This window comes from Aptenodytes forsteri, unplaced genomic scaffold (genome assembly GCF_000699145.1).
Source record: "Aptenodytes forsteri isolate BGI_AS27 unplaced genomic scaffold, ASM69914v1 Scaffold3, whole genome shotgun sequence".
NCBI lineage: Eukaryota > Metazoa > Chordata > Aves > Sphenisciformes > Spheniscidae > Aptenodytes > Aptenodytes forsteri.
In genome coordinates, this window is record NW_008795283.1 from 1,243,489 (window position 1) to 1,265,930 (window position 22,442).

General features: G+C 36.6%; 1 protein-coding gene across 4 annotated transcripts in view; it reads right to left on the reverse strand.

Annotated features, from left to right (window-relative positions):
• Positions 1-22,442, reverse strand: part of PCNX1 (pecanex homolog 1 (Drosophila)) — an 86,950-nt gene that overhangs the window by 12,490 nt on the left and 52,018 nt on the right. For all 4 annotated transcript variants that reach the window (XM_019472067.1, XM_019472066.1, XM_019472065.1 and 1 more), the window contains 16 exons: positions 20,745-20,850; positions 18,906-18,998; positions 17,162-17,312; positions 15,082-15,223; positions 13,516-13,693; positions 13,000-13,108; positions 12,261-12,390; positions 11,024-11,082; positions 10,038-10,253; positions 9,355-9,608; positions 8,152-8,382; positions 6,648-6,748; positions 5,229-5,379; positions 3,219-3,449; positions 2,542-2,816; positions 346-587 (listed from right to left, as the gene is read on the reverse strand). In XM_019472067.1, the coding sequence (XP_019327612.1) occupies positions 346-587; positions 2,542-2,816; positions 3,219-3,449; positions 5,229-5,379; positions 6,648-6,748; positions 8,152-8,382; positions 9,355-9,608; positions 10,038-10,253; positions 11,024-11,082; positions 12,261-12,390; positions 13,000-13,108; positions 13,516-13,693; positions 15,082-15,223; positions 17,162-17,312; positions 18,906-18,998; positions 20,745-20,850 (2,669 nt within the window). The remainder of the gene's footprint in view (positions 1-345; positions 588-2,541; positions 2,817-3,218; positions 3,450-5,228; positions 5,380-6,647; positions 6,749-8,151; positions 8,383-9,354; positions 9,609-10,037; positions 10,254-11,023; positions 11,083-12,260; positions 12,391-12,999; positions 13,109-13,515; positions 13,694-15,081; positions 15,224-17,161; positions 17,313-18,905; positions 18,999-20,744; positions 20,851-22,442) is intronic.

Sequence of the window (22,442 nt, forward strand, 5' to 3'; positions counted from 1 at the left end):
AGAAATACAAATACATTCACAAAAAATGACAAGTTTAGCATTTGCAGACAATATGACAGAAAATAAGAGATCCGATCCATAGAGATGTGTTATAAAAAGTTATTTAATCTATTCTGCCAGCAAAACTATACCCCTTACTGCTCAAATCTCTGTTTGGGAACCTTGCATTGCATAAAATAGCACCGTAGTTTGCGATGAATCCAGCAGGTGTTAATACTACATAATCAAGTCACTTTTGTTTACTTTTTCTTTTAACTTAGGCCTGATCCAAAGAGCTGAAAAGCCAGTTCTGGCTCTAGGATTGTACTTGTATAAAATTGTTGCTTTGTTTTATTTTAATTTTACCCAAAGTGGAGGGATGAGTTGGTGGATGAGCTGCAGGAAGAGTTGTGGGATGAGCTGCAACAGGAGGGTGCTGTACTGCTCCAGGTCCCTGCCCTGTAGTTACATTCCCTCCTCCTTGCGACATGCTGCTCTGCGACTCATTGATAGTTGCATTGTTACTTGTGCAAGAAGCTCCACCTCCAGCATCTGAATCTTCAATATTTCCACCGCTATTGCAGCCAGCTCCACAACCTTTCCTTAGTCTGAAAACATAATGCAATTGACACATTAAGTCAGGCCTCCTAAATCATCAGGATTCTAAAAAATGCCTTATGACAAGCAAAAGGCTTTACTCAGCACAATCCACAGCATTCCCTAAAATCAGATAAAACTTGACTTTATTTTCTCAGAACATGCTTTGCAAGTATAAATACTGCTTTCTAAGAGACTGCAATTTTCCTCATGACAGCTATTCAAGTAACAGTTATTTATGATAAGTCAAGTGCTCATATAAAACAGCTTTTGAAAAAAATCAAGCCACCTCTGAAGTACAATAAAGCAATAAAATTCTAAATATAAAATGCTGGTAAAACATCCTGATAATTTTGTAACAGTTTAGTAAAATTTATGCTCCTTAACACACCAGTCGTGTATTCTTATACTGCAAAATCTTTGTCTATTTAAATGAGCAGGAAAAGAATATTTGTTGGGTTTTTGTTTTTTTTTCTTTTTAATGTATTTGGTTTCTTGTTACCTTCAATAATGTACTCACAGTTGTTTGAAGCCCATATTGCAATTATTTATTTTGTAACAGTTTAGTAAAATTTATGCTCCTTAACACACCAGTCGTGTATTCTTATACTGCAAAATCTTTGTCTATTTAAATGAGCAGGAAAAGAATATTTGTTGGGTTTTTGTTTTTTTTTCTTTTTAATGTATTTGGTTTCTTGTTACCTTCAATAATGTACTCACAGTTGTTTGAAGCCCATATTGCAATTATTTGAATCACAAATTCTCAAGTGAATTTTGAACATTCAGACAGTAGGCTAGCCAACATTTTCCAGTGTACATACAGACTTTTCACCACATTGTTTGCATTAATAACCTTCAGATGGACAAAAAACACAGCACATTCCTCCTCCTCCCTTCAATTCCTACTTTTATTATTCTTTCCTTTCTGTCGCACCCAAATACACTGAGCACTTTTTTCGAATCTTATTTGCCCCTGGGATCCAGAATCCCAAAGCACGCACAGCGTGGATCCAAATACTGTTCTGTGTCATACTTTCACCCGTTATTCTATCCACGTGTTGGACAAGCAGATGGTGACAGAAGACAAACACCACAGACTGTAGTAAGTGTGGCGTATTCTGGGGTGAAGCAGCACGTTCTGTTTTGATGTGCTGTAGATGTTTAAGCATAAATATGACCATCGGAACAGCTACAGGACTGTTCCAACTATGGCACCAGCTCCCAGAACTGGTAAGAACTTGGATGCACATTTCTGAATGCCACACACAGCTGCCACTGTTGCTTTTGAAGCCACAGTCATAAGGGGCCATAGAAGTGCAGTAAAAGTTCTCATGGCCTATAAAACACAGCACAGCAAGAGTTTGTACTGGGTTACCGAGCAGACATGGGGAAGGAGGATTATATTATCACTCCAGTTACTTGTTCTGGCTCTGACATACAGTATATTTATAAGCACTCATGAAATTCTGAACAACAGCTAAAGCTTGAGTTACTATGTATGAGCATACCCTAACAACACTAATAGCGGCACTTGCATGCAAAGTATATGCCAGACAGGAACCCTACCAAGTAAGTCCTGATTCTGTAAGGGTGGTATTATAGACTGCAAAATGACGATACCAAAAAAACCACAGAAGTTGCATTGTCTCTCATTATCAGACCTGACATCAGAACTGAAGTTGTAGTTCTTGCAATTGGACTTTCTGAACTGTCATTTACATAGTTTGTGGTGTATTACTCTGGACTTTCTGTCCTGTTATTTCTGAGCTGTCATTTACATAGTTTGTGGTGTATTACTTATATGCCTTGAAGATTAACCCTGTACCAGAGCAGTTGCCATATGGTACAGATTTTTTTTGTGCAACTGAATATTATAAATTATGCCATGTTGGACATATATGAAACTAGTTAATGGAATATGAGAGCATGAACACATACTAATGAGAACTCATTTTCTCAGCTCACCTGTGCCATGTGGACACTATGAAGTTTCTGATGTTTCCTAAACTGATAGCTCCCCCGAGAATCTCCTTAAGCTGTTCATGACTATCTGAATAGGAAGTAGTCAAAGGTGAGACGTAGATTGGGTATCCAATTGGCTGGTCACAAGAGGAGTTGATCATGTTCCTCAGAGCTTGTTTTGCATTTTGGATACTTCCTCTTTCTGGATTACGATTACGCAGGAAGACAAGCTCCTGTTGTTGTCCTGCCCACAGGCCACGCACACACTCCTTATTCACCTGCAAAAGATGACAGACATAAGCCAAGTAGAAAGGCTGTGTCAGAAAGTGAAACAAAGTGTGTGAAGACTGCCTTGCTATACCTAAGCCTTCACGAGCGTATGTAATATTGCACTGCAGAACTGCAAGCATTCATATTCACTTCTTTAAAAGGCTGAACTTATGGACACAGGCTGCAACAGTGAGAATAAAGCAAATCTAAGAATGGGATGAGAAATAAGATAATTTTAAGTCAGTAACTGATTTTTTGATTAAATACTTCCACTACATGAGAAGCAGCAGCCCTAGCAATGACGGATGAGTAACAAAAAAGTAATGATTTGACTTGAAGTAGCAGTTTGGTATAGTTACTAAAATATACCACATCATACTGTCACGTTGTGGAATGGGCACAAAGCTTACCTTAATGACCCTGAAACTGAGATAGCGCTTATTCAGCATAATGATTTTATATTCATTGGTGCCATCATCCATCACATGACGCAGAGCAAGGAGGGAGGGAGAGTTGGAAAGAACTGCACTCCGCCAAGCAGGGTCCCCTTCATGTGCTATAACTAGATTTTCTTCATGCGTTGTTATGGCTTCATAAAGGACAGAAGGATCATCATATTCATCTGGAGAAGTGAAGTGATCCTGTTTCCAAGAACACATGTTCAGTAAGATATGATTAACATTTCAGATGTAACTACGTATAAAAATCAAACATTTCACACCTCAAACTCTTGAAAGGCTCAGTGCATTGCACAAAGTTAATCATCAAAAAATATCAGATACCTACTAAAGAACATTGTTAAAGATGATCTCTTTTCCAACAGATTAGTTCTGTTTGCTTCCTTTTTTAACTTAAAACTAAAATGATTGGAAGGACCTGCCCGTTACTGATTCAAGTAAATTTCTAGTTGAATTTTACACTAGATTTATATCTATTTATATTGCCTGCAGAAGCATTTTAGTTTTAGCTTCTCTGCTGCTTCACAAGTCTCCAACTGTAAAACACACTTAATTAAAGCACTGATTATTCACTGAGACTGTATTATATGAAAATAGCAATAGGAAGAAAAACAATAAGGTTTATCTGTATTTTCTGTTTAAAAGTTCACATCAATACCTGATGACAGACTATTTCAGCATCAAATACTATCACACAACTTACATTACTGCCAGTCAAATAAAAACACAAAATTCTCAAGTTCAATTCAGTATTAGGTCACATTACTTTCTGGTTAAAAAGGTTAGTGGTTAATAGCTAAATTCCCAACACTGGCTGAAGCTTCAATATGCTATTGCACTGCAAGTGAATAAAATCACCCTTTATAGATTAATACAGTAACTTTCAGAAAAAACTTTCAGAAAAAACTTCCTTCTATTGTTAGAAATATTTGTATTTTTCTCAGTTTTCATTCTCTGACTTAATTCAAGCCCATTCTGCACAGTAAGCCAAATATACTGAGAACACTTCAAAATTGTTGAAGTGGTACTTCCGCTGGTTTCAACAATGATTTTGTAATTATTCTACTTTGCTACATGTACTCCTAACACTTATACACATTCTGCTAAATTCAGGGAGTTTGTGTTACATGAAGGAGTTCGTTCAATCACTGCAAACTTTGGGGGACTTCTAGACTCTGCAATGAAGGCAAAAAATGCAACTTTATTATTAAAAAAGTGCAACTAACATTTGCCTACTTACTATGATTTTCAAGCAATCTGTTCTTCTACAGTACCAACATTTCCCCCCCTCTCCCCAGAGTGCTTATCACTCAGTACGTGCTTTCTTGTACTTGCTGAGCTTAGTTAATAGATGCGCTGGACAGAATTTGAGACTGTTCATCTTCACCCTCACGTCACTGTAAAGACCGACCCCAATTTCAGCTTATAGAAAAGCAACCTTCTTGTTCTCACCTGAAACCTTACTGATAGGATCAATGAGTAATGCCAAAGTGTCTGTTATTAGAACACTTCAAATAAAAAAAAAGAAAAAAACAAGAAAAGCAACTCCCATTGGACAGCTGGAGAGGGCTATCTAGCTTTGAATGGTATGATAACCTTTTAAGCCAATTACATATATGTGGGGAGGGGAAGAGGGAAGGGAAAATATCAGAGAGGCTGTTCATAACAATTATCTTTAGATGGATATGAAACAGGGCTTGACATGTTCTCTGATCTACATTTGATTTAATTTTCAAGCTCTGAGCATAAACTGCATTCGTTTTTCCTCTATAATCACCTTCCAGATGAACTATAATAAAACAAAGGATAAGACATGATACTCCCTCATTTTCAGTTGTCCATCTCTATTGCAGGTCCTTTTATTATCTTCCTCTTTTTTCTCTCTCCCAGCCACTTATTTTTAAGAGAACGAACGCACAGAAATAAAAAGAATTGGATACATCTTCCTGTGTAAACTCTCACCTGATGTAGCTTAAGTGACATCCGTATTCCAGGAACCACTACTTTCCTCAGCAATTCCATGTCAGCAAAGATCCATTCATCTCTAATTGAAGATATACGGAAGTCACCCTTAAATAGGGCATGCAAGCCATACAAGAAGGATTCCAGATTACTGTACGGGGGGAAAAAAAAATACAAGGAAAACAGCCCAAATATTAACAGAAATACAAATATATCCACAATTATCATCACTGACAAGAGCAGAAAATACTGAGCTGTACAGAAAGGCACACAATTCTTCTCTATAAAGATAACTTACAGGATAAGACAGGGAGAAGAGAACATATGAGTAAGGATGTGCGTGTAAGCAAAGCTTGGACACTAAATGTTTATGTGCACTGAACAGGTAATGAATAAACCATACATGCAACAGACTATTTACACAGACTAAAGTAAACAGGAACACTGTGAGGAATGCCTGACTTTATTCCAAAGATTTTTAAAGACAAAATTTTTCAGTGAATTTAACACCACAATGGACCAGTTAAGGAGGATATGTGGCTTCAGTTGTGCATGCTTTAGTACAGAATAAAAATCTTGACAACTTCCTCATGCTTAAAGGCATCATTTCCTTTTACTAAGTTAACTTTAGAGTGAAAAATCAAATATGCTCTGACCACTCTTGCGACTGCGTATCTGCAAGACCTTCAGGGGGCAATTGGCTGGTACTTAGAAGAATTAGTCAACAGTTTCCGTGAAAGTGAAGTAAAACGGGTTTTACAGTCGGCACCCAGCTGACCAATAGCTTCCACATCCGATTATGCCTCTTTTTATTTTCTTTTTAAACCACCCCCTTGTGATTTCCTGAAACATACAACTCTATTTTACATTGGCTTTCTAAAGTAAGTTGAGGCTGTGTGTCTGCAAGAAAGAGGTTGCCATATGACGATAGAGTTGAGCTGAAGGAGATTTGTACAACACAACTGCTTGCCACAGAGCCAGCTAAACTGTGAAACTTATCATAACGGTCTGATCTAACTTCCATCAAGACATGTGTGTTCTTCATTTTAAGAAGCTGTCCTCTTCTTCCCCGTATTTCCATATAGGGCACATACTGGGAGCAGGAAACAGAGCTTACTTTTAGAACTCAACCAGTTCTTGTTTTTTTCAGTTATCACTGGTGCTTACCCACACCAGAATTCTCACCTTGCATTAGTTCGATAAAACAAAATGCTCGAAGTTCTCCCTCATTTGCTGTTCTTTGGTTACATTTCACTGGCTGTTATAACAAAGACAGGTTACATAGCATATCTGTCCAGTTTAAGGAAAGATGACATTAAATATCTGTTCCTTTTATGAAGGGGTACTCATCTAATATCTAACCTAGGAGCCCTGAGGGATTTTGAGGAAGGGAAGCTTACAACAACAATATTTTATTACCTAGACATATGATGTGAAGCTGTTCCCAATGCTCTCCGCCCTAGAACACACAGTCCATAACACAATGTCACCAGGGGCGAGTCTTTACTTGAATCCAGTGGCTTGTAGTAACAAAAGGAAAAAGGAATAGTCAGGTGAATGGAGTAAAGAAACTGTCACGGAAAAATGTGCTGCCAGATGGAGTAAAAAGACCCAAACACTTACAAAGGTATACAGACTCAAGTGTGCATATGTACCTACCACACCAGTTACTCTTGCTCAGACTTTCAAGAGGGATTCTTTTTTGAAAGTTTTGCAAGTATGCAGAATACTTGTAAAAGCAGACACACACACATACTATATTCGAAATAAGACAAATTGTAAGCTGAACGGATGCATGCAACATTCCTCATGGGTACTGTGTATCTTGTATACAAACTGTTGATTAGCAAAATTATGGGGTTAAAACAAAAATACTTTTAGTGAATAAAGTGGATTCTCACTTACTGGTTAGGAGTATATAATTCTGAGTTAACTGAAAACTTCCCTGGACTACAGCTTTATTATTCTGGGGAAACTCGCTCTCAACTCAAAGCCAGTAGTAGCTGTATAAGGTGTATAATGCCCTAGATAATGGTATCATTCATTTAAGTGATTAAACCTGATTTTCAATACCTACACAAAATATCTCACAAGATCATGACTTGGAGGGAAACAATTTTCTTCAGCTGTTGTCATTTGACTGCAGAATGCTTTAAATCTTACACCTGTTAAAATGGGCTTCCAATTAATCTTTTACCTCTAAAGTAAAGCTGAACTCTGAAGTCTCGGATCCTTCCTTAAACACATAAATTCCAATTATATTCCTGTCCCTTTAATCTCAATCAGTTTCTGCTTATTCTCAAAGGCAACACTACTTTGACTAGACCACAGTTTTTTTGTAAACAGTAAGAAGTCAAGGCATTCCTCTACAAACATACTAATGTTTCTATTTAAAAAGTGGAAGGATTTGGAGAGAGGAAAAGGGTTGAATACGGGATGATCATTTTCACAAGCCAACAATTCCAGTGGTCCAAAGGAACAGTATAGTATGACCACTAAGAAAGAAGCAGTCAATCTTGTAAGCTGGCAACAGGTATTTGTTTATTTGGGATTTTTGTTTTGGGGGTTTTTTTGTTGTTTAAGTTAGGGTTGATTTGTAAACACTGACATCTAAGCACAAAACATCAATTCTATCAACATACACTTTTGTATGTAGATAAATGCCTAAGATGTAACCGATTCATTTGAGCTGGTAAATGAAAATTCATTAATGAACAGGTTAAATCATACACTACTTGCAGAATTTATTTAAATTCACATCTCAAGAGTGGACGATCAAAACCAGTAAACTATAAATTAATATTTCAATGATAAATCTTGATTTTTAAAATCAGTATTAAACCAGCCTGTAAGTCAAACCAACAGGAAAAAAATGAGACCATCCTAGAATAATGAATGGCTTTCCTCACGTGTTCATACTTACCTTTTCTCTTCGAGAGCAGCAATATTCTATCCAGTTCAAATATATCATACAGAAACTCTCTCTTGAGATCCCTGCAAGACGGTGGTCATAATCCTCATCAATATTGGGGTTAAATGTTGGGTCTACATCAACATAATTGCGGTCTGTGCACAACCGCAGTCCCTCCTGCATTGTCTCATTAGCTAACCATTCCTCTAGCTTGGGGGATGTTGTGACATAATAGATGATTCCCTGAAACAGTAGTAGTTAAAAATATGAGTCAGTATTTTAATAAAAAAAACCAGTCAATTCCAATTGTTCCAACTCATTTGCACTATTTTCCTGGTAATGAACAAAACTGATACACAGTAGCATTTATTTAGTTCACAGATGCAACAAATTTGCACAGAAAACACAATACAGGTTTGTATACAGGCATATTTTTCAAAGATTGTCGATTTCTGAAGCATGCACTGAAGGAATAAGGAAAGGAAAGGAGGACAGGACAGGACTCACTGTAATTTTGCAGAAAAACAAACAAATACATAGGAATTTTTATCTAGTTAACACAGAGCCTTAGATATTGAATTTCTAAAGAATTCAAATGCTAAATAAAAGACAAGACAGTTTAACACCCTTGTGTTTTGGGGGGAAGAAAAATCCCCAAGAACGCGCACACGTGTGTGTGTATAAAAGTTATCTTGGAAATATTTCAACCTGAAGTTTTTCAGCTCTCTGAAAGAGGGTAGCTTATGAAAGATCTCAAGTAGTAAACTGGTTATCTGAAGGGATCTAAGGCCTAGAGTCCTCTTACAACTGCGGGGCTTTTTTTTTTTTTTAAAAAAAAGATGGTTTTGGACAGCTTTTGAACACCAAAGCAGCTTGGCTTTCTCCAAGAGAAACACACTATTTATTTAACTTTTCATCTACAACACAGCTATTACATTTGGGTAACAGCTCTCAAGTTTCTACTCCAGCTTCAGCTAGAAATTGTCCTCTCTGTTCTAGACGACAGGGTCATTGCCCTGCCCATATATCAGAGTATCAAGTAATCATCAGTACAGCAAACTCTGTCCTCCTTTGATGAAGGTGTTCATACATCTATAATTTGTATCACATTCTATGATCCTCATATGAAAGACATTAAACATTCAAGACACGAAGCAGTTCCCAGATGTAATCCAGCCTACCTCCCCGCAAGGGTTGTACTGATCTGAATCATACCTTCACATAATAAGTCGTGAGAATTTTCCGGAGATCAAAGACTTGAAGCATGGAAGCTGCACTGTTGTCAGTGATGCTATAACCCTCCAGAACATACTTTGTCACAAGCACTTCCCAAGCCAGCCAACGCTGCCCAAAGGCAGCATTAAAGGAAAGCATATGAGGAAGGTGGCCTGGTTCACAGCAACAAAAACCTTCATCTTCCTCTACACCTTCAGTGATGGCCTCTACTTCTCGTTGCTGGCAGTAAGTTCCTTCGGAGAAAATAGACAAAAGAAGAAGAAAGAGTTGAATACTTTATACAGTTGCTTTAAATGTTGACTTGTGTTTAAAAGTGTTTAGAATTAGTCTCCAATTACGTTTCTGTAACACCAAGTGAACTATCTGCCAATGAACACAAAAGATTCGGATAGCTTAATTTATCACTCTAGGATCACATTTTAGTTAAGTGTCTCTAAGAATCAATTATGGTAGCCATGTTGCACTAAAATGCAAAGAGAGACTTAGCATCAACTCTGCTAGAGCAAGCTAGTTTTCCTCACAAGTGACGGGGACATAAAGAGGCCCTGAAGCCCATTTTCAAAGCAGTTAATTTACAGGATGGAACTGAAAATAATTAAACGTTTCCAAAGCAGAAGTCCACTTTTTAGTACAGATAGTTAAGGAAGTATAAACACACTCACCTCTGAATTCAAGCCCCCTCAGCTGGAAGGTGACCAAGCCATTTCCTATCTCTATAAGGTGTACTAGTGCATTGAGGTAGTCAGAGGCTAGGATGAAGCAGTCCCCAGTACTATAGTTTCCCCACCGACCCAACAGCAAGTCTCCACACAGGCTGTGCTGAAGAGAACGGGTTAAATGTTCATAGAAGATTGAATTCAGGTTGTTATCATCTGAACCTGCAGGAAGATTGGATTTGGATTATTATCTGAATCTGCAGAAAAACATCAAGGTTGAATGTCAATTATCACTTCACATTGAATCCTACACTTTTCTTAACAGCAACGTTATTTCAAGGTCATTCTCCACACCCCACCCTCCCTTTTTTAAGGGACAATTACTCCAGATGAACACTAAGTGACATTTAGTATTTTTGACCAAATTTTTTCCTTTCTTAGTCACTCCTCCATTTTCCAAATTATTCCTTCAATTCCACTCATGCATCTCCCGTCAATCTATTACACATAATAAAGTGCAAAAGCAAACGAGCACAGAAGTATCTCAGTAATGACTGTTGTACTGGTCTCATCACCATGACATTGAGACACCCTCAAATAACGTTTGGCTTTTTTTAATTATTTAAGAAGAATAAAAAGCAGAACAGCTTAATGCATACTACGATTATAAACAAAAAAGTAAAGCAGACACACATAAAGGTAAGGGGGAAACAAGAAAAACTTATAGGAGAGTCTAAAGAATAAAGCAAGAGAGATGATGGAGGAGAAAGTAACAGTAGACAGAACAGAAAGGTTGGGCAGGGTTGGAGAAGATCAGAGAGCAAACTGATCATGAATCCTATTAAAAAAATCCTATAAAAGCCATTTATATTTGGAAAAAAAACCACTATAAAAAAACCCGACAAAAAACAAAACCAAAAAAACCACCCCCACAAAAAGTCCCCACCCCGCCCAAAAAAAAACCCCCACCAAAATCAGACTAGGAAAGCTACCTGGATTTCGATCAAGCTGTGAAGCCAGTCTTGTATTTGAATGATCCACACGCTTTGTGCTGAAAATAAAATAAAGCATACTTAACACAAAATTTATTACTGTAAGAAAATCTAAGGGAAGAAAATAGTAAGAATAAAAATTGTTAAAAAATATTCCCACTGAAATAGTTTCAAAAAGTTATTTAAAAATAGTTTTATATGCAAATTTGCTGCTTTTCTCATATGTAAGAGTATTTTCTGCCTATAATAGCATTATGATCCAATACCTAATAAAGTTTGCCCACAGTAAGTAGCCATAGAATAATCTTTAGCTTTAGATATAAGTGTATGTATTTTCTTAGACAGATACCATAAAGCTTTAGATGTGACAAACTTAAAAACAATTAAATCAGCATAGCTAGCATTCCAGTACACTTTACTGAAAGGACAATTTTCAGAAAGTTATTATTTCATTGGCTGAAATTACAACCTTAACTCTTTAATGTAAGATTTGGAACATCGTATATAAACTGTTCTAGTGTTAGAAGGGGAAAAAAAAATCAATAAAGCAGTAAAATGAAAAATTAATTCTCCATAAATACCAGAACTATCTGCTCATCTTGCCCTATGCTGTTTATCTAACATTTCACTGGTCTGATACTCCATCAACAATAGTGGACTTCAGAGAAATAAAACACAGGGAGGTATAAACTGACATTAAGAATTTTTTACTACTGATCCCACCTGGATCAAAAAAAATTTACTTTAAAGATTTTTATATTGAGGTTAGCCAGTTTTAGCTGTGAAATGAGCAATAATGAACACAGGTTAAATACATAATACAGGTTAATAATGAGCAATAATGAACACAGGTTAAATACATAAATAATATGAACTGCCTCCCAAAACCTTTTTGCACATAAATTCACTTTCTGATTAAAATTGCACTTTACAGTACTGTAATTATGTTTAAAAAATATTACCAGGATGGCATACCTCTAAGTAGAAATTACTTAAGAAGCTAAAGCAAATGTTGCTAGTATTAAAAAAAAAAACAAAACACCCAGCTGTTACAGTATTTCAGAAACAAGTTCATTGAAAACTTCCAGTGCTATAAACTAGTTTTCTCTGGGGAAAAAAATAGCAGCACTTGGAGGAAAAAAAAAAAACCAACAAAAAAAGCAAAAACCAACACATTTAGCCATAGTTACATTATTAAAATCAAAGGACACAAACTTTAAAGGTCTATTTCACCTACTTGTAGTCTCTTTCCCAGAATTTGACAGGCCTGGCATATGAAGTGATGAATATTGCACTTCCCAGAAAAGGATTCAGTGGAGTAGAGAAGAAAGCTGACACAGCTGCTTGGACAAACAACATTGCAGAATCTGTAGGATAACAGAATTAAGGAAAGCCAAGCAACAACTACTTTTTTTCAAGCTTTGTGATAGTACCTGAAATGGACTGCAACACCAATTAAGAGCAAAACAAGATCTCCAAGAATTTTTATGCAGCAAAGTATCTTTACGGTATCTCCAGGAATAAGGGGATTATTTTTGTTTTTAAAAACAGAAATAGGTGAAAATTTGGCACTAGACGCGGCGATCATTCTCTTTCTCAAAATTCTGCAGAGAATACTAACTCCATTCAAACCAGTCTACAGAAGTTTAAAATGTAAAACTCAAGAACTAAAACCATAGTTAATGACTCTTGAGAAAGGGAATGACTGTCAGAAGAAAAGCTGTGTCATTTTCAGAATGAAGTAACTCCTGCTTCATGTTTATTTTATGTCAGAATTCTATTCCTACTCTATCTGCTACTGTGTAATTCGTAGCATTGTAGCAAGGCAGAAAGTGTGCACAGTTCTTCATAAATACTCACTAGACAAACCTGTTCATTCAGTAGATATAGCCCATAATACATAACCCATTATAATGCAACATTCAGAAGTTATAAATACACGACTTCAGGAAAAAGCCTGCATTTTCAAAGGATACGTGGCACAGCAAAGGGCTGGGCAAAAGCATGGAAGGCAGATCCCCATGTGATCTGCCAGGGAGCAATGTAGGTATATACAAATCTCAATTTATAAAAGAGTTCCCAAAGCTACAGGGAAAAAAGAGGAAAAAAAGAGAAGAAAAATTTAGTGATTTGGCTGAGAATCAACATGCTTTGCAGTACACAAACATCCTGAGGAACTTACTGGTCACCCTAGAGTTCTTACTGGTCTACAAAATGTCTTGAGACTTACAAAAAAGATGTAATAACGAAGCAAGTAATATAATATGCACTTCATTGTTCTACTAACAGAAACTCATGAGATGTTTAGAAAGTTACATATGCTTTCTCAAACAAACATAAGTGCTTTGGGAAGAAGACATCTTATCTGTCTTAAAGCATATTGATTACAGTACCAATAGAACTGATGATCTTGAAGACTACCTATCAGTTAGGACTATCTGTTTTCCCTTTTGGATGACCTGAAACACCTAGAAATAGAGAGTTTAAGTTACCTTGCTGAAGAGTATGGACATGAAGAAGAGATCTAGCAGCATGGTCTCAGTAAAACTTTTGTAATCAAAAGTAAAGAAGAGCACTGTGAAAATAACAGTGACATACTGGCACGTTGGGCTACTGAATGATGAACGCAGTAACTTCAAGCCAGCTATTGTGATCATTAAAGCACCCAACCTGTATAAGAAATTCACAGAAAACAGTTACTTATCTGCTGTCTGAAAGGGGTTTAAAGACCACCTAAATTGTTGCTGTCATGCATTGCCAATCTCTTCAAACTCAAGGTTTAGATTTGGGTTTGCTTCTGGAGTTTTTTTTTTGGTTTTTTTTTTTTTTAAAGGTTACTATCCAAGTCTTTCTATCAGTATTCTCAAGTCAATCAATGTTCAAGGATTAGCGCTATCTGTAAGAGTCTCACCAAAAAACCCAAAATTAATCAGAGGTAAAATATCCTTGTACTCTGAACAGAAACCTCGTCTTTGATTTAGGTTATGAATATTGAGATGCAAAAATGCTAGAAGTGCTCTAGATTAATCAGCAAGAGGATGTTAACGAACACTGGATTACCATTATTTCCTGCATGACTGTACTACTCTAGCTTATATTGGGGAAACTGCAACTTAATGATAAATTTACAGTGATATTCTTTTTCAGAGATAGTAACTGACAGATCAAAGGGTTTATAAAAATAACATTAAAGTAATGTAATGGCAATATTCCTCACAAAGGTTTTGTAGTGACAAAAGTAATGAACCCAGAGCAAGAACTTATTAGATCCAGGGATTATTAAACTTTAAAAGCCAAACCCACACCCAAAAAAATCCAACACCTCCCTTCCCAAATACATATTCCATTTTGTTTCGAGATTTATTTTCTCTACAACATTTCTGTTCTAAATCAATAGAACTTCAAATCCAAAAAAGCCACCTGGTCAATGTTCTTGGAGGCAAAAAATGCAGGGCCTATTATTGAACCCTCATTTGCTGAGACAGTCAGATACACTGCTCGAAGGATTATAACTAAGACTCAATTTAAGAGGCAGTGTGCAATTCCATCTGGATACAGATTATACTTAGGGGCTGGAAGGCCTGGGGAATTCTCTGATGAGGGCAGAAAGCTGTAGAGGGGCTGCAAGCTGGCACACCAACTCAGGGAACATTACACAGGTCTTAAGTTTACACCTGACAAGATACCAGAACGTATTGTCACTATCTTGAACTTGCAGTCTGGATAATCATATTATAGACTTTGAAGATCAACAAGGAAATTCTGATATCACGCTACTAGAGAATTCTGCAACCTGCAATCTTTATAGTATATGCTATGAATTGAACGATTTATCTTCATGCAGGTTCCTAGTTTAAGGCTGTAATACTCCATTCAGTTTAAGTCGGCAAGGTGACTTGGTTGTATAAGAGCTTTCAAATAAAGAAAAACTTTATTTATTCCTTGCCTTAGTTTTAAGGCAATAGCATTAACTGTCTTCCCATTGAGGCCAGAACTCACTATTTAATTTCCCACCACAGCAGACACACTCAGATTACTTGATAGCCTTTTCTACTTACTCAGTATCCAGTTTCTTTGGACTAGCAATATTCTTAGCGCTGCTACTAAGCTCATTGAGGACTATCAGTGGATAGATAACGTTCTTCTCTACAAAAAGGAGCCAAATGTGAAGTTTCTCAAACCACATAACATGTGCAGCATCTATCAAGATATATTAAAAAGAAGAAATCAGATCGTACTGTCAAATGAAACTCAGCTAACAGAATAAAGATTCTTGACCCAAGTAATTTGTGGAACCAAATACTAACTGTATTCTCATACTGGTCTTCCATAGTTTTATCTAACCGAAATAAAGAGAAGCTCCTTCTAAGCTACTGTCGCTAGAACCAGTAGAGTTTTTGCACTGTTACACATCTATACAAAATGTATTACAATATAACAGTTTGCAAGCTACTTGCTTACTGTACATGGCAAGAAACAAACTCAGTTGCCACCTCTTCAATAATTTCAACATTGATACTGATGAAGCTGTTTGACATTACGCATTTTATCTCATGCAAAAGGATGTTTTTCAACCATATTCGAACCAAAAGATTTCTGGTTGACGACTCTATAATATAGAAGAGCATACGCAACCTGCCAACACAGATATCTGAGACTTAAGAACTTCTTTTAAACTTCTACAATAATTGCAAGATATATTACAGGATTGCTATGTTTCAAGTTAATGCAAATGAAGATAGCAAGAAGATTTATTTTACAAGGCAGCACAAATATAGGCTGGAAGAGCCTACGTCAAAAGTTACGTGAAACATTGCTGCATACGTAAAGGGTTAAAGGTATACTTGAAAGAGGCTAGAAAAAGGCCCACCCCTCTTCATTGCTATGAATGACTGCACATGCCTAGATGACCCCAGCAAAAACTGAAGTTCCTTTTCTACAACAGAAGCCATAACAACAACTAGTCATTGACACGGCATGAATTCTCTAGAAGCTACAGGGACCAAACTGGGGTGTGCTACAAACTTATATTTAACATTACTGGATATGACCGTCATCTTTCCTGAAAACACTACTACATATGGAAATATTGAAGTCAGGTATCATCAAAAGGGTACCAACTGTAGCTTCTCTAGTTTCACAGATTAAAAGTCTAAGGCATACAATTGCACTTTTCACTTCTTCCTCCAAATAGAGTTTGGCATCATATTACAATTACTATTCATATTTATCCATGTTTACACCCAATCACTGAAAAAAGCCCACAATTTAGACATCAGGGAAAAGACCACACTGCATAGTTGCTACAAAGGTAGGAAGTTTGCAAATCAATTGATTGCAGCAGAATGCTCACTTTCTTTTCATTACTGCCTTACCTTGAAAACTAACTGAAGAAAAAAAAAAAATAGCTTCAGTTGTTTCTAAGCCACTTCTGATAGAAATTTCTTAAGTCTGCTGTTAACAATAAAAACGTTCCAACAGTGGAGACCCCACAATCTACCACTACATTTATCCATACTGGAAAATGGATCAGCAGTATAACTAACTTCGTATTTTCTGCAGCCTCCAGGGAAAGATTTCATGAACATGTAGACTGTAACACAAGGTCCAAGTGCATGTCTATGCAGATCAGCTAGCAACACTGGTCCCTTAGTGTGTTTTTTCCATTAGTAGGCCACTTTCACTACTTTCCGTTGTTAAACATGTCAACAATACCATTAAGAATCAAATCCATGCCAGGATGAAGTCTCCAACAGCATTCACCATACCTAATCCTCTAAAACATTTGAAAACTTACTATCTTGAAGAAATACCTAGTGAAAAACTCTCTACCTTTATAAAAAATTAAGGCAATCATTAGCACAAACTTTGCAACTTAAGATTTTGAAGACTGTGCTTTAATGGAACTGCTCTGAGATAATGTTAGCACATGTAATATATTATCATCATCAGTTACGAGATACATAAAATGTCATGGAATCAAAGCATGAGGAACAGAGAAACTAAGACATTTCTAGATGAGATGTCATTAAACACTCCAGTGGTGAGAATAACAAAGGATATTAAGTGTATCAACAGGTAACACAAGTTGGTCAGCAACTACAGCAAGTTCAAAAAAGTGTCATGAATGATACTTACTTCGGACTTCAAACTGATAGTATTCCTTGGTTTTCAGCAGCGGGTGAGAAAAGCAATGCCAAGGAAGTTGCTTTCGGAGTTGAGGCAGAACATAATGGGTCACAAAGCCTACCGTACCCACCAATGCATAGAGAACATAACTTAAAATAGGCTAAAAAGAAGAATTGAAGAAATTAAGGTTTGTGTTTTATAAACAAAACCATACACTAATAATGTAATACCTTTTCCAGCATCTAGGCAGGTGCTCCTGTAATAGTAAGTTGGGAATGTATTTCTTCATGAGAAGCTGTACTACCAACTTTAATTTCAAACAAGAAATACCTGTGAGAGAATAAACCATCTATTTCTAACAAATTTTCACTAAGTTGGTAAGTATTTTAAAGTAAAAACAGTACACCAATCTTCCTTCATAGTCCATTGCTTCTGACCCATCTGCATTTCACTTTATAAATGATAAAAGCTATTATCCTCTAAAGGCTGAACTTGATTTACATTTTCATCTGCTGGATAAAAGGACGTATAAGCATAAGGAAAAACAATCATTAATCTCATTCTCTTGAGAAGAGGGTGGGAGGCTTCTTATTCACCAACACCAAAGTCTTTCACAGAAGCCACAAAATACTACTATATTAACATGGTATGAGGACTGGATTTCACAGTAACACTTCTATACATTAAAATTTTGTCATGACATATCTAGAAAATTAGAGAAAATTAGGATTGCATTACCTTGTTATAAGCTGTTGATTCAAAATTCTGTGAAGCCTAAGCCTATTGAACTATACAACTGGTGAAGAGCATATAGCCAAGTTTCTCAAACGTGGGAGAAAGCAAGATTTGGGAGGAGTGCTGAAGTCCAGCCATAAAATAGAGATATTTTCCTTTGAAAAAAACTCTGGTACACCTGCTTAAGTAGGACACTTCACCTGAAGACCTGAAGCTACCTAAATGCATACGCTTTTTAAAATTAGTTTCTTACTTTAACCGTAGGCAGCAGTGGGAAAGTAAAATCCTTCTAAAAATATATGCAAGAAACTTTCATTTGCCTGACATAAGGCTGTTGGATAAGCTAACCAGTGTTTCCGTTACAGGAACACCAGAATAAGAAATTCAGTAATGGCAACTCTTCGGGCAAATGCCTTTACTTAAACAAATTCAAGCACAGGATCTGGTCCCATGTCATCATCATCAAGTAGGAGTCATATATACACATTAAAAGTATCCAAAGCAGTAGTATTATCTAGACTGACAAGTAAAAAACCTTGAAACTGAAAGGCTCTCTGAAGTCCTGTAAATAACCATTCCAGTAAAGGGGTACTCGCCTATACTATAGTCTACAAAGAGCCACGCTAGCATGCAATTGCTGCGTCAAGGTTCAGCACCTCAATCTTTAAAATCAAACCTTTTAAACTTTTTTTTCCCCTCAAGTTTCATTTTTCCTTACTCCAAGATGATCCTGGCACTATTTAACTGAGATAGATGAAGCAAAAGAGGGCATTTTGTGTCAGAGACTAAAATAAAAATCCAGAATGTAAGAAGAAACTAGGAAAGAGCAGGGGAAGAAGAGTTTTTGAGCACATAAAATTGGAACATGAAAATCTTCAGTCGTGTACTTGTCATACTATATACTTAAAGACTATCTAAAACTAGTCAGGAGACCCGATGCACTATCAGAATAAGTGTTGTATCACATTAGAGTATTTGTATATAGAAGACAAATGGCAGACATGATGGAACACCTTACCTGTAAAACTGTAAATACTGTACTGACGTGAATTGCAAAATAGAGTACACCAATGACTATACACACAATCAGGTCAGACTGCAATCGTTCACTCTGGGGAGTCAAAACAAAATAATTTTAGAAAATACCAGCTTTAGTTGTCCCCTTCAGATTCTTAATGCCCATCAGCAGTAACACTGAAACCGATTAAAAGATTTTCAAATCATGCCAGTGCTAATTACTTCCATTGAAGTTATCAGAAATTTCACAAGATAAATCTTATGGCAAAGAGCATTACTTCAAATGAGTTAAGTAGAAAGATGCATACCCAAAGTGGTGCAGGAGAAATTAATATAGCCAATATATTCTCTCTCTCATTCTGAACTGTGAGGGGGTATAAGGACCCCCCTAGAGCACTGATGAAAGAGCTGGAAGGGCTAACCAAATTTCCCATTTATGATCTAAGAATTGCTTAGACTATGGGGCAATTAAGAGCTCTGGAAGACAGCTGCATGGACAGAGCTAACGACCAGGTGGAACAACTAGGCTCTTTAACCCTTTTTCCCCCTCCTTTGCAGAAGAGTAAAAGATAGCTTTGGTATGACCCCGAGGAATGAGTTTGAATTTTCTGTTACCCCTAAAAAAAAAAAAAAATGAAGACAAGCTGTTGGTAACAGGCAAAAACCAACAAAACAAGTGATGCCAGACTCAGTCACAAGGGGGCAATACGTACTTAGGGCACTACAACTTGGAGTCTCCAAGTTTAGACCTGTTCCCACTCTGTAAATACAGTATTAATATTTTCAGCACAGAAAAATCATTAAAGGATTAACTACTCCAAAATCGGCCAAATAATTACACACAGCAATTATTGCTGCAAGGTCTTAACTTCTTGGGATACAACTTTTTTTTTTTTTCATCAGTAAGTCCTGATTAAAGAACACTGAAAGAAAGAATATATCATAATCCTCAGCTTCCCTGCCCTCTTGGTGACTGAGTTTGAGAGCTAAAAAGGATCTTGCAGCTGGTCACTCTCTCCTGTTAAGCGTTAGAAGAATTGCAGTTTCTCTGCTCTAAATATTTACTTGCAGTTTCCACACACTGCACCTTGTCACACTTGTGCCTGCTGTGTTAGGAGAAACCCATCTATACTGTTATTCCCCTACAGCCAAGTCCTACACAAGGTTAAATGAATGTTCAACCTTCTTTTGTACAAGTTAAACTTACTAAGCTTCTTAGGTCTTTTACCTACTGCTCCACTGTGTGAAAAAGAATAATGTTTAAATATTACTACTTTCATAAATATTTAGAGTGAATTTGTACTAAAAATTCAAAGTATATGCTAAAGTAAATGGAACAGGTTACATCTGCTCCTTAAAAACAAACCAACCAACCACAAAAAAACCCCACAACACTTTCTACCATTTTTATTTTCTGCTTCTGGAACAGCGCACACAAAGCTCTTGCTCACAATTACTAGAAATACTGAGTTAATGTAGTTTTGCCACCATTAAGTCTTTCCCACTAACTTCTGCACAAAAGCAAGTATCATTTATTATTATCAATATGAGCTATAAGAACATCCTCGATGATACTTCACTGAATTCACATTAGGGAATTCCAGTTCTCTCACATGCCTCCTTTTAAATAACTTAAATTGCAATATAAACATTATACTCTTAGTGTAGTGCATTGGTTCATCTGCAGATTTAAAGGAAATGCTCTGATATCCATTCTAATCAACACCATGGTAATTAACAAGTGTTGTGAGCTAAGTAAGATCTTATACAAACCAACATAAAGTAAATGCTTAGACTGTATTAAAAAAAATAAAATAAAAAAATTGAAAAGCCTACTTACCACAGAATTTCTAAGCTTTTCAGGTAAAGGATCTTTTACTTCAGACAGAGGATCCTCAGGGTTTTTGTCTTCAGAATTAGGAAAAAATTTTGATTGCACTAAAGAGCTTAAAGAAAGACAAAAAAACCCCACTGAAAAGCATGTTTTGTTCTACGTGGTTTTAGAAGAATAACAAAGTCAAAAGTTCTATTACAAGTCGATTACAAGAAAAAATAATCCTGGCATATTAGTGCTTTCACATGGCTGAGCAAATTTACAAAGATGAGATCTCAGCTTCATAAAAGAATTTGTTCTCTGGTTGCACACAATGACCACCACTAAAGACGAGTAGCCAGATCTTGTTCAAACAGCAGTTTCTCCAGTACCAACAGGAATAACTGAGCAAATACCGAATTTTAAGTGGGGTTCTTAATACTCATGAAACAAAACTTTCATAAATAACCAAACAGAAATATAACTTGGTGCAAAGTTTAGAAGTGGTCTATTTATCAACACCAATTAGAAAACCAAGAATTCCTTGGTTTAATTCAAACTTCAACAGCAACAGAAAAATCTATACTACTCTGATTAATTCATGAATTAGCCATGCTGACCAAACCACTAAATTCTTAGCAGACCTTGCTGGTACTAAAGACCAAAAAACTTATACCTAAGCTCTTAGAAGACCATATGCAGCACTGCTAGCCGTACCTAAGTGTCTCACAACCCCTCAATGTGTGTGGGGGTTTTTTTTTGTTTTTTTGTTTTGTTTTGTTTGGGGTTTTTTTGGTTTTTTTTTTTGTTTTGTTTTTTTACAATACCCTATGCAGTACAGAAATACGTATTATTTCATTTTATGGACAGGAAGCTCACTACAGAATGAGCCCTACATCTTCAAAGGCAATTACATATTGCAATGTATTGCAATGCTTAACTGTGCCACATCTGGCTAAATAGGTGAACCTGCAGGTCAAACATAAGCATCCAGGCTATAGACTTGGAAAGAACAAAAGAACAGGTACCTAGGGACAAGGACCTCATACCAACTGAGTAAAGTCACCTGAACTAAGAGTAACAGGCCAAGGTTTAGTTGTCAACCCAAAGATAAGAATTTACCTTCTGTGTGAACACTCACGAATCATTAATCTCCCTGTCCACAGAAAAGGCCCCTCACTATCTACCCCAGACTACTGCTTATCAAATTCATCCAACGTTATGGCTAAATTTAAATCCAAGTTCAAGCTCTGCCTAACCCAGGTATGTGACTGAGCCTCTATTGGCTATTCTGTGGGAGGCGTTTCTCCTACTGGAACTATTTTGTTTTACACACATAATTATTAACTGAATCAGAAATACTCTCATCATCAGATCAATACTCCAACTCAGAATAGCAACATGAATACATTGTTTCCCCCATGCTAGATGGGAATGCTAATCACCAAACCAGATCCTTATTGTTTTGCATCCGAGATGAAATTATTTGAACAAGTGCTTTGAGCATACATTCAAGATAAGAACACAGTAACAAATTAAGTGAAACAGTTCAAAAAATCCAAATGGGGGCTTCAGCTTAAACTAGTGCTTTGAGCAACTCTTTAAATACACAACGGGTATAGGTTGTTCAGCACAAACACACCAGCAGAAAGATGGCACCTGACTGGCATTTTGGAGAACATCAGCAGGCAGTTAAATCAGATTTTGGCATGTATGTGATTTGCC